Source organism: Delphinapterus leucas, chromosome 13 (genome assembly GCF_059928025.1).
Source record: "Delphinapterus leucas isolate spDelLeu-1000000601 "Yukka" chromosome 13, BTC_Dleu_Yukka2, whole genome shotgun sequence".
Lineage (NCBI taxonomy): Eukaryota > Metazoa > Chordata > Mammalia > Artiodactyla > Monodontidae > Delphinapterus > Delphinapterus leucas.
Genome location: NC_143141.1, coordinates 9,825,220 through 9,837,919, shown reverse-complemented (window position 1 = coordinate 9,837,919; position 12,700 = coordinate 9,825,220). Strand labels below are relative to the sequence as shown.

Below are 12,700 nucleotides of genomic sequence, written 5' to 3'. Positions count from 1 at the left end.
ACCAATTGTGAATTCCTAGAATATAGTGTATTTATACATGGTGTATACTCCTTTTTATATGTTGCTAGATTTGGTTTACCAGTATTTTGTTGATGACTTTTACATCTATACTCACAAGAGATATTGGTCTGTACTTTCCATTTCTTGTGATGTCTTTATCCGGCTTTGGTATCAGGATAATACTGGCCTCAAAGAATGAATTGGTTAGCATCTGCTCCTTTGACTTTTCATATGGGTTTGAGGATTGGTATTAATTCTACCTTATGTTTGGTAGAATTTACCAGTGAGGCCATCTGGGCCTGAGCTTTTCGTTGTGAGTCACATTTTAATTACCAATTCAATCTATCCAGATTTTCTATTTCTTCAACTATCATTTTAACAGCCATTTATGGTCTGACAATCTCACTGTGGCACAGGTGGTACCCTGTTCTTCAAATACTAAAGCTCTTGACTTACCTAAACAACAATTCTTATATTGCTCATGGGGGAACTGAGGTTGTGATTTTGAACAATGTGTCCAGATTTCAGGGAGCAAGGCTAAACTCCCTCACCCCCTTCTCAGATGCATTAATGTTGCTAGTATTTTCCCAATATTTCCTCATGAACAAACGTGGTAGACAATGAACTGAGCAACGATGTCAAGGGCACTCTGGTGACAAGGAAACAAGAAACCAGAGAGACAATTTTGCCACTGCCTTGAGTGACCTGCTGAATTGTTCCACAGCCCCTCCTGCCTGCTCCTTGTCCTCCTCGTCCAGCATATCTTCAACACATGACGTTTCCAAATTTTCAGAAGGTACTATATTTGTTACCTTCTCCTTATGAGCTCAAAATAATAGAGCAAAATAAAGAGGTTGCAGTCTCTGGAGTCAAACCCACTACCTGGGTGTCACTGACGAGTTTTTTTTAACCTTTCTGTACTTCAGCTTCTTACCCATAATGTAGGGATAATAATAATATCTACCCCAAGGGGTTGTTAGGATAAATAGCTAAGACATGTAAAAGCACTCAAAACGATGCCTGGCGCCTTCAAGTATGATGTCAAAGAAAACCATGCCGCTAACAAAACACATTTGACTTCACCCTCTAAGGCAGTGCCAGGTCATTGGGATGCAGAGAGGAGTACACATTCTCTACTCTCTGCACTGAGCATAAGCTCTGAGAACTGAAACTGCAGAGGACGTCACTCTGAGAATGAATGTCTCCGTTCCCAAGGAAATCATCCTGGCATAAGGAAAAAACGGATGGGAGGCGGCAGAGCACCATAATTACAAGTGCAGCCTGTGGAATCAGGTGGACCAGTGTTCAAAATCTGGCTCCACCTTACATTGGCTGTCACCTTAGACAAGACACTTCTCCAGCCTTCTGTTTATGCATTGGTAAAATGGGAAGAATAATATTGACTATAAAGAGATTTGATGAGGATCAAAATAATAACTGCAAAGTACCTGGCACATAACAGCCACTGAAAAACAGAAACTGCTTTTATTCGGTTTTTTTAAATTTAGCTTTAATAAATAAATTTGTTTAATAAATAATAAGGAAACAATGACCTGACGTTGATCCAGGGGTTCTTCAACCTGGTTATGTATGGGACTCTCACCTGGAGATCTTTGAAAAAGTAAGGGTACCCAGATTGCACCTAAGACAAACAGCATCAGGCTCTCTGACCTCGGGGCCTGGACATCAATAGTTTTAAATGCTCTCCAGGTAATTCCAAGTGCAGCTGGGAGTAAGGCAGAAAAGAAGTCCCGATTTTTACCATCTGAAACTAATTTTTTTTGATTAACATCTACTCTCCTTACAAAATGAGGCCCATCAGATCTGCCCTCTCAACCAGAATTACTCCTATCTGATGGAGAAATGGAAGCTAAAAGAGTTTGAACGATTTATTTCTGGGAGAAACAGGGAGCCACGTTTAAAACTCTAGTCAAGGGCTTCCCTGGTGGCGCAGTGGTTGGGAGTCCGCCTGCCGATGCAGGGTACGCGGGTTCGTGCCCCGGTCCGGGAGGATCCCACGTGCCACGGAGCGGCTGGGCCCGTGAGCCATGGCTGCTGAGCCTGCGCATCTGGAGCCTGTGCTCCGCAATGGGAGAGGCCACAGCAGTGAGAGGCCCGCGTACCGCAAAAAAAAAAAAAAAAAAAACTCTAGTCAAGCCCTGAAGCCCACACCTCTTATTCAGATGTATTTCTAACTACCACCACTATTTCTTCAGCAGGACTGCAAACCTTCTCATGACATTCCCCTCATTAAAATCCTTTAATGTACTTACCCCTTTAAAATCCTTAGAAACCCAGACTCCCCAACAGACACACCACCCTTCAGAACCTGCCCCACAATGTGCACGGTGAGGACGAGTCACCTACATTCAGGTTGCTCTGCTGCAGGTCTAAACAGCCAAGTCACCAACTCCCCAAGGAGACGCTGCTCAATCTCACGGGCCAGTTAACTTGCTCAAGAGGGAAGAGTGTTAGCAGCAAAGAATGCAATGTGAATGGCGGCCCTGGAACATGGCGAGACTGAGGGCCCTGTTTTTCTTTCTACCCTCATCTCTCCCTGACCCCCCTTTTCCCCCTCACATCCACTTTCCCTTCTCTAACTTTATCACCATAACACATGGCTTTTCCCTCTGCACTGGTTCCTAAGTCTGCAGATTTCAACGTCAATGTCACTTCCTGGAAGAAGTCTTTCCCAACCACTGTCCCCACCACCACCGTTCCACCCCAGGTTAGATGCTCCTGCTGGGTCTTCCTATAGCCCCCCTGGAGCACCCCCATCAGCACCCTCACTACTACATCAGCACCCCTGCTACTAGGTGCAAGGACTGTGCTGGTCTCGCTAATTCCCAGGGCCTGGCACCTTGAAAGTGCTTGAGGTCTGATGGACGGAAGAAGAGCCCAGAAGCAACGTGGAGAAGCAAGTCTATAACTGACCCACAACAAAGGTTCCTCTCCTAACTCAGGTCTCACTTTCCACTTCCTCTAAGCAGAACTCTGTGGGGAATGTGAAAAACTGTTGAATCTGGGTGTTGTATATACAATGATCTGTCCATCCAATTTTTTTATAAGTTTGAAATTTTTCATAAGGAACTTTCGGGGAAAAAAGTACAGTAAGTTCTGCCTCCATTCCTAATCCTGCCCTCCTTGCTAAATATTATTTAGCAACAGGATACCCAGCAACAACGTGTCCTGATCATCTTCCCACCATCTGCTCTTAGGGCCGTTAGGCAGAGAGCGAGCGCAGACCTGTTGCTAGTGTAAGACAGTAAGTACTTAAGAACACTCAGGGTCAGCTAACAGCAAGAAGCTTCTGCCAACAGCCAGATACTGGGTTTCAACAAAATGCTGAGATTTCATCAATTTCTTTCTACAGCCTTTCCTAGAAGAGAGGAGACTTGCCGTGCAGTCCTCTGGGAAGAGGAAGAAGAAGAGGATGCTGGCAAGGGGGAGCAGCTGCAGAAGAGAGCTCAGCAGTGATACAGGACGTCAGGGGAGTGGGGGTACATAAATTCAGCTTGCTCTGTGCTGGCCTAGGCGCACCAACCAGCCACGCATGCTCAAGCCTAGGGGCTCCCAACGTGCACAAGAGAGCACACTGTTAACACGGAAGAAAAAGCCCCATTCGCGAGAGCCATTCCCAAGACTGTGCACCATAAACAGCTCTATCTAGAAAACACCCTGACAGAGACATTAACTCTTGAAGTTCAGCAGGTGAAGAAAATAGAACCGAACCCCTCACTTTCTTTCCCCTCTGTTTCCTCTTGAACAACATTCCTAAGGCAAAGGGCTGTGACGTCAGGGCAGCTGACCTAAGCTCTGACACTTGCCATTACCTCTTGCTGCTTCTCCTCATTGGGATACGTGTCTACAAATACTCCCAGCCCCACAAATTTGTCCATGTTTCCAAACACAGGCCCTAGAGAGAAAGAACAGATGAACAGTGAAATAAAGCCAAGAGTTGATAAAGGAATAATACACCACTATGATAGAGGAAAACATGAAATTCAAGACTCCCCAGCCTCTCCTTAAGACGAGGAAACGGCTGTAAAAGCACCCAGTGAAGGGCACGGCCTGTACCAAGCACCCAGTAAGCACCTGCAGTTGTTTGTCATTAAAGGCGGGAAAGAGGGAAGGCCAGCACCACCCTGTTTAGCACCCCAGTTGCTCCCTGATCCAAACTGGTTGCTAAGGCGCCCCTAAAGAATTCTGCTTCACAAACACCTGGTGACGGCTACACCCCTGAGAGAACTGAATTCCCAAGTTTCCATTTCTTGTTGCAGAAGAGATCAGGTCAAATCAGGCTGAGTTTTGCCACAACTTGGAGCAATGGCTCCCGCACAACAAGGAGAAATAGATAACTCTTCTCCTTTCTCCTGACTCAGGAGTTCTGAGATCGGTCACTACGCATGCCCAGAAGAAACCAGCATGCCCAATGTCAGTGTTCGGGACAGGCAGTGCTTTCCTCCGGCCAACGGGCCGGGAGGTTTCAAAGGGAAAGTGGAAGTTACCAATTAGCAAGAAATCACCCCGGGATGAGTCAAGTTCAGCTGCTTTTAGGACTCAGACCCCATTCTAGAGACTAGACAGGCCAGTCTTTATCTACAGACATCAAGGGAGAGGGAAAACCGCTGGCACTGTGGAGACGCGCCCTTCTCAAAAAGAAGGCACACAAAAAAGCAGGCCTGTCACGCACCCCACAAGAGCAACCCAGGGTCCCAGTACCTGGATGCATCCGATCCTTCGTGTACCAGATCGCCAAGCCGTCCCCGTGCAGGTTCTTCTTCCCTTGTCCGTGGATTTTGAAGTGCACCTGCAACTCCCAGTCTCTCAGGAAACACGGCTAAAGTGAAAAAGACCCTAGAATCAGTGAGGAACATGAAACACGAAGCCCTCAGGCCCTCATCCACAGTCTACAGACTCGGAAAACACAAACGCAGGTGACATGAGGCTAAGGGGTAAAACCGAGATCTAAGACTTGCTAAGTGTTCGTGTGGTAAAATTAAACAGGTCGAGCCATTCAACTGTATATGATATTTAATATGAAAAGTGAATAAACCTCCCCATTATCTTCACCATCTCCCAACAGAAACAGGACAGCACTCCAAAGTTGGAAAAGACAAGAGATCTTCATGTTAGAGCACTGTGATCCTACATCCACCCAGCAAAGGATCTCAGTCTACAGAGCAGAGGTGGCTGACTAATTAACACTCACCTGCAACTTAAGATCACCCCTCTGACAGAAAGACTCTAAAAAGCTTGGATTTCAAGAAGGGTCAAAGCCTCATTCATTACAAAAGAAAAACATAAGCTAAGTCATTCTGCAAAGGTCTCCAGAAATAATTAGCAGATGCTATAAACAACTTTAATTGGCTAGACTTTGCCCTATGCCAAGCTGAGGGGCACCTCAGAGTTCCCTTGAGAAAGGGTAAGCTATGCCCCCACCAACCTCAGGCCCACGGCCAAGCAGCACAAATGCACCAAAGGAGAACACCACCATCCCCAGCACAGGGACAGCCTCTGGTGGAAAAACATTTAAGGAGGTGGTTACCAAACAGACTCTTGTTTTTCTTCTTCTTTTTTTTTTTTTTTTTTTGCGTTACGCGGGCCTCTCACTGCCGTGGCCTCTCCCGTCGCGGGGCACAGGCTCCGGACGCGCAGGCCCAGCGGCCATGGCTCACGGGCCCAGCCGCTCCGCGGCATGTGGGATCCTCCCGGACGGGGGAACAAACCTGCGTCCCCTGCATCAGCAGGCGGACTCCCAACCACTGTGCCACCAGGGAAGCCCTGTTTTTCTTCTTTTGAATTGTGTATCAAAACCTTGGAAAAATGGAGAAGGAAGTAAGTAGATGGTTAAGTGTTCTAAATAGCTGAACACTTTCAACAACTTTCAACCGACTTTCAAACCAGAGTGGGCATCTGATTTACAGAGGCTCCTGGTTAAAGTTCACCGTGAAGAAAGAAGGGAAGGAAGAGCAGATAGACCAGTGGGGTTCAGACAAAGGCCCTCCAAACAGACTGTTCTGGGGAATTCTCTGGCAGTCCAGTGGTTAGGACTCCGCTCTTTTGCTGTCGAGGGCCCGGGTTCAATCCCTGGTCAGGGAACTAAGATCCCACAGGCCTCGTGGCGTGGCCAAAAAAAAAAAAAAAAGATTGTTCTGGCTCTTGAGCAACATACTGCTAGATTATTTTCAGTTTTCATTTTTAATTTCTGGGAAATCTTCCAAAAGTGTTAGTATTAGGAGTACATAGTCAAAAATAAAAGGGGTATGGATACTCCTGAGTTCACCAAACAACCCTGAAATCTCCAATAGCTTTCCCTCCTCTGATGAGCCCAATCCCTGTGTTGTCATTCGGGGTTCTCATCTTTCTGCTATTTCATTTAGATTTCATAGCAAGAGTGAAATTCAGTGGCAGGAAGCTGCCCCGTAGCCAATGGGTAGGTATGATGCCCCTGGGAAGAGAGCAGGGCCAGAGAAGTTCACACTGAGCCAAGAGGCATCTGCCATCTATCCTTGGCCTTGTGTAGCGCAATGCTATACAGTTTTGCTCAGGGATATGTCTAACAGTGGGTCTCAAACTTTGCTGCATATTAGATTCACCTAGGGAGCTTTTAAAAATCCCAGTGTCTAAGCTGCACCCCATTCCAATTATTTCAGAATCTCTGGGGGTGGGACCCAGCCACCAACTCCAATGGACAGCCAAATTTGAGAACTGCTCAAACAAATCCATCCTATTCAAATAACTCAGAAACAATGCCAAAGCTCATTCTGAGAGTCAAATAACAAAAAATACAGGTATCAGAGAATCTGAAAAAGAGCAAGATAACTAGATCCTACACTAGAATCACTGCTACATAAAAGGGTTAAGTAGAGACAGCTAGCAAGACAGCAGCAAAGTCTTGGACACAATCATTTATAATCCGTAGACCTGTATCAGTGAACCTTGTAACAGAGGTGTAACAAACAACAGCACATTTCTATAACCATTTTAACTTTCCAAAGCTTTTTCATGTCTATTGCCTTATTTTATTCTCACAATAATCCTGGTGGGCAAGTAGAACAGATATTATGAAGCTCATTTAACAGTTGGAGAAACTGCAAACAGAGAGGATAAATACCGGCCAGGGCTCACAGTGGGTCTGTGATACAGCTAGATTGAGAACCCAAGTCTTTCAACTGCCAGCCCTTCACCTCTTCTACCAGAACACACTGCCCTGCATTCTGTCCAAGACTGAGTTCAGCACTGCAGTCTGGGATAAGGGGCCAGCTTGTGCAAACAGCTCCACGTAGAAACTTCTCATCCCACTGCTCCTTTAGAGTTCTCTGCCACACAAAATGAACAGGGGAAATAAATCATTTCCTTTTCTGAGATTCACTTGTCTACAACTAACGATAAAAACCATGTACAAGTAAGTTCTTAGCTTCTACGAACCCACAAGAAAGTGTTAAAGGATGCCAAGGTCATTCCTAAAAGTGGTCATAAAAGATTGAGAAAGAGCCCTGGAAACCGAAAAGAAAGCATCATCTTACACTTGTACAAAATCACAGTGCAGCCACACCAGGAATACTGCATTCACTTCTCGCCGCCATACCTCAAGGAAGACAATGTAGCTAGAAAAGGCCCAGAGAAGAAGGACAAATAAAATGACCAAGGGCTCAAAGTGGCTTTTACACGAAAATAAAATTTAAAATTCGACTCAAAGGGAAATAACAAGGGGGGGGTGTTACTGGGATGAAGCTTGAGATAAATTTAAAAGAGCAGTCTTCTATTTCATAAAGCAAAGTAATTAAACATGAGTTAACTTAACCTGCAAAATAACACTATCAGGTCAATCAGGAATTAAAGACTGCTATTTTTCTATTTTCAGAAAATAGAATCAAAATTGATTATCTGCTATACTTAGGGCAACAGAGCGTCTCCTTAAATATCTGATTTCATTATGAAGGTCATGATAATCTCTGAAATGAAAATCCTTGATATCCACAGAAGACAGAATACTGGGATAGACAGTGAAATTAAGTCAGTATGCCACTGGTGAACTTTTTAGTACTTTCTGGGTCAGCCACACAGGAGGGAGAAAGATTCTTACCACCCGGTTCCACAGGGCACCCTGTTTACTTTGCATATCTGGGGTAAGGCGGATATACTGGGTCATCACCATGGCATTGCCCATCAGATTCCACAGGGAGGAACTGCTCGTGCCTACACCTACGGAGAGGAAGTAGATCAGTTCATTCTCTTCAACACCAACCCGTTCGGAAAGCCACCGTGGACCCTCCGAAAGCTGGAGGCATCACCGTTTTTTCCTTTCATGTCACTCGATCTCCCACCTTCTGTCACTCATAACATCTCAACTCTTTACCATCTTTACAGTTTCCTTTCACGAAGACTTTCTCAGGTGAAGACCCCAGAGCACATCAGAGCTGTCACTTTATCCATGCCACAGTAGCCACAGCTCAGATCCATTCTTCCCCATTTTGTATGTGAGTAAATTTTAGCACCAAGAAATAAAAAATTTCCCCAGTTATACCAAAAGAGCTTGACCCTTTGGGGCTCTGGGGCTTAATCACATTCTTTGAACAATCCAAGCGTGAAGCTACTTTTCTCCTTACTTCAGACTATCAGCCCCTTGAGTGAGAACTTTGTGTCTGTATAACCCACAGTATTAGCAACGAGAAGGCACTGGATGCATCTGCTAAGTAAATAATCACCCTTAGCAGCAGTGTATACACTCTTGCATTTTGTGTTTTTGTTTGTTTGCTGTCCCCATATCTTCCAGTGGGGAAACAGACTTGTGTTAATTAAGCCATCTACACTGATTTGGTCTTCTTTGTAGCTAACCGTGTAAATTTTCTGGTTGATAAGCTGTGCCTAGCGGCCTACGAACACTAAACAGAGCAAAGCTAACCAGCCTCTTTCATCAAGAGGGCTCCTGGACTGGAGAAGAACACGTGTCTTAACTGACAACAGAATTTTATCTTCTCAGTCCGGCCAAGTTCTACCCTACCTCTGCCGCCTGCTTTATTTCTAGCACATCCACAGCTCCATCCGGAGCCCGGCTCATTGCTAGTGGCCCTCAATCACTCCCATCGGTCGCAGTTCTCTCCCCTTCCCACATTCCTCCTGTTCAACTCTAAGCTTCCCTTCCTCCAGGCCCGGCGCTAGCGGCATCCGAGAGTGCGGCTTCGACCTGCTGGAAACTCCCAGGGCTAACTCCGGGGTCGGGGGGAGGGTAAACGGGCCCCTGCCCTTCGTACCCGTGGCTCCCAAACACAGCGAGAGCCCCCGGTGCCCCCACCCACAGCCGGCAGCATCCTCGGGGCCATGAAGCCCTTCACCGCCTCCGCCTCTACGGACAAGCTCAGGTCCGGAAGCTCTCCCCAAGCACGACCACCTCGCCCCCGGCGCCTCACCCTGGTAGGGCTTCGACAGCGAGTGCTCCCGTTTCAAGTACTCGAACGTTTGACCCGCCCTGACTTGCCGTGGCCCCTGCCCAGACCCCAACAAAAGAAGAAGGAGCAACATCCTGGACCCATCCCGAGCCGACAAACGCCGCCACCACAGCTGCCACCACCCAGAGTGTTGCAGGGCCGCCGCCATCTTTCCCACTGCCTGCCCTTCATCGAAAGCCCGCCCCGTCGTCCAAGCCATTGGCCCATGGAACCACCTTCTTCACGTCCTATTGGCTCTCGTTGAGTCCCCGCCCCCACAGGTGAACATTTCACCGATTGGCTGGCTTGAGTACCAGTTTGCCTGGCCAACTCAGGAAAGGGGCGTGGCCGAATGCCTGGATTCCCTTATTTGCATTTGTCCTGAGTGCCACTAGGCCTGCTGGGATACGTAGTGATTTCCATTTCGTCTATACATTCTAGAGTAAATTTAAAGAGATAAAATGTTTCCTCCAGTTCCACGCAAACGTTCTAGCCTCTCTGCCATAGTACCCTCCTGACCGTGCGAATCTATCAACTGATCTATAGAACTGAAGGGAGAAATAGACAACTTCACAACTCCAGCAGTTGGAAAATTATCAGGAAAATTATCAAATTTATAAAAGACTTGAAGAGCACTATCAAACAACTTGACCTGATGACATTTATAGAAATTCCAGCCAACAACAGCAGAAGACACATTTTCTTCGGGTGCAAAAGAAACATTTCCCAAGATAATCTGAACCAAAAAACCCAAACCTGCACAAATTTAAAAGAATTGAAAGCACATAAAGGATGTTCTCCTATCATTACAGTATTAGACTAGAAATCAATAACAGAAAGATTTCTGAGAAATCTCCAAATGTTTGGAAATTAAACTAACTTCTAAATTACTCGTGAGGAAGTAGGAGGCACTGGGCGACTTCAGCGAGTCCTCTGAGAAATGGAACAGAGTAATCAATCCTTTACCTGTTGGTGCAATAATACATCCGGGCCCTGAAGCCAAAAAAGTGAGATTCATCCCAGCTTCCATTCTCTTTCTCAGCAATTCCACCACCAAAACAGTAAATAATCATGTCTTGATGGTTTTATCCCTAACTATTTCTCAAAGCCATCACATCCTTTCCATCCCTCCCTTTGTCTTTCCCCTGAACCACAGCAAGTGTCCCAACTGTTGTTCTGTCCACCATTATCCACATGGCCATCCAAGTGATCTAAACCATCTACCCATGCACTTTCCTGAGTGTCAGGGTTAAATAAGTCCATACGGGTAAAGCTCTTACTTCTTAGAGTAGCGTCTGCCATGTAGTAAGCACTGCAGTATCAGCAGCATCACCATCATTATTAACAGAGCCCGGTATGGTTCACCATCACCTGTGGGGAAGGGATTCAGGCCCTTCAGCCTAGCACACAAAGCCATCTGCCATCTGGCCCACATACCCCCTTCCTTGTCTATATGCTCCAGTTTCCCCTGTTCCCTCTCCTTTGCCCCAGCCCACTTTCTCCTGGAGGCCTTCCCTGACCCCCTCAGCCAGCGGGCAGTGCCCCACTCTGAGCTCTCAGTGTTTCCAAGCACATTTCTTACACAGTACTTGCCAGCTCTGTGTCTCTGTCTTCCCAATAGACTTGACCAAAGTTAAATCCTTCTTTCCTGAGCATAAATATATTTAATAGGAGATATATGACTATGAGCCTGTTTTATGGGGGATCAACTTTTTAAAATTAAAGCTGTCACAGCTATTGATCTTTTACACACTCCACACAAAGCAGATGACTGGTGATAAGACATTAGGAATTGAATACATCTATCCGTGTCATACCTTGGCTTTAAAACCGTGCATGCCTCCCAATTACCACAGGATAAAATCCAAACTCCTTAGTGTAACATTCAAGGCCCTGCTCAGCCTGAGTCAAATCAGGCTGTACACATGTCTATTACAATGTGTGTCATTCTGAATTATGGTGCTCAATTAGCAGATTATATGTTTGTTTCCCCAGCAAGTCTGAGAGCTCCTGGACCACAGGGAGCAGATCTTACTCATTTCCTATCCCAGGCCCCACCCACTTCCCCACTCCCTAATCCATCACCCAACACATAGTAGGGATTCTCATTGTTTTGAATAAAATTATTTTCATTTTATTTCTCTATCAGCTGGAATTTTTTTACTGTGGTAAAATATATATAACATAAAGTTTACCATTTTAAGTATACAGTTCAGAGGCATTAAGTACATTCACAGTGTGCAGGCTGTGAGCTTGATATTTGGTAGATTATGTCAGGAGATGTCTCATTAGGAAACTCATTACAATGAATAAAAAGGGAATAAAAGAGAAGGGTGTAAAAGACAAAATGCACAGGACAATAAATCAGACTGTTGCAAAAGGGACAATGCTCACTAATGAGGAATGCATCAAAGAAAAGGAGGGAACTGGGGTTTTATAGAGGCAGGTAAACAAGGGAGTCATCATGAGGAAGGCTGGAGAGGGTCTTATCTGAGTCAGTGAGGAAGGGTGGAAGGGGGTCTTATCTTGGAATATTCTAGAACAGGATAGTCCTTTGAAGTTGGCTATTTTCAGAACTCAAAATGGGGTGAGGGGGGACACAAAGCAGGGGAGGCATTTCTTGACTGTAGCTGCTTTCCAGAAGTACAAGGTTCAGATAAAGTTCAACATGTCAAGGTGTTGAGGGGAGGTGGAAGAAAGAGAAAAAGGAGCCCTGCCCCCCTCCGGCACTGCGCTACACACACATAGAGGCACCTTCTGAAAGCTGGGTCAGGTCTTGACCGACCACCCTTTCAGCTGCCTGATATCCCTCTTTTTCTCCACGGAATCACAATCTAGGGCTGCATAGCTCCAAGGTGGGGGCCATTCATGTGCAAAGTGAGCTGTGAATTCTAGAGTTCTGGTTGATTCCTACTTTCCTGTCTTCAAAGTCAAACAGGAGCACCTTAAAGCCTGATGCTCCCCACTCCATGAAGGAGGTTCCAAGGTAGAATCTTGGCCCCATCCTTTCCCTCCCTTCCACCCTGCAATTCCCCCCCTTTTTTTTTGTTAATTGAAGTATAGTTGATTTACAATATTGTTTTAGTACCACCCTTCAGTTCTAAACCTTGATATTCCATTTAAATCTACCCTCATCCAAACCTAGGACACAAAGCAGGGCCTAATGTCAGCCCTCCCCAAACCAGGTAGACCATTCCTCCCTCCTCAGAGATCCAGGCTGAGCCTTGGGGTTGGGCCCATCTTCAGCCCTAAAGTTGCAGCTGACCTGG

The 12,700-nt window shown here is 46.0% G+C and overlaps 1 protein-coding gene across 4 annotated transcripts in view; it reads right to left on the bottom strand.

Annotated features, from left to right (window-relative positions):
* LMAN2L (lectin, mannose binding 2 like) overlaps positions 1-12,700 on the bottom strand; it is a 39,243-nt gene that overhangs the window by 14,728 nt on the left and 11,815 nt on the right. The window contains exons 1-4 of one of the 4 annotated variants that reach the window (XM_022599282.2): positions 9,414-9,615; positions 8,090-8,208; positions 4,723-4,840; positions 3,834-3,916 (exon numbers count right to left, since the gene is read on the bottom strand). In XM_022599282.2, coding sequence (XP_022454990.1) covers positions 3,834-3,916; positions 4,723-4,840; positions 8,090-8,208; positions 9,414-9,600 — 507 coding nt within the window. In that variant the 5' untranslated portion in view covers positions 9,601-9,615. Of the gene's footprint in view, positions 1-3,833; positions 3,917-4,722; positions 4,841-7,529; positions 7,611-8,089; positions 9,389-9,413; positions 9,616-12,700 lie in introns of those variants that run through there. The other 3 variants (XM_089922726.1, XM_022599285.3, XM_022599284.3) reach the window with 3 other exon arrangements.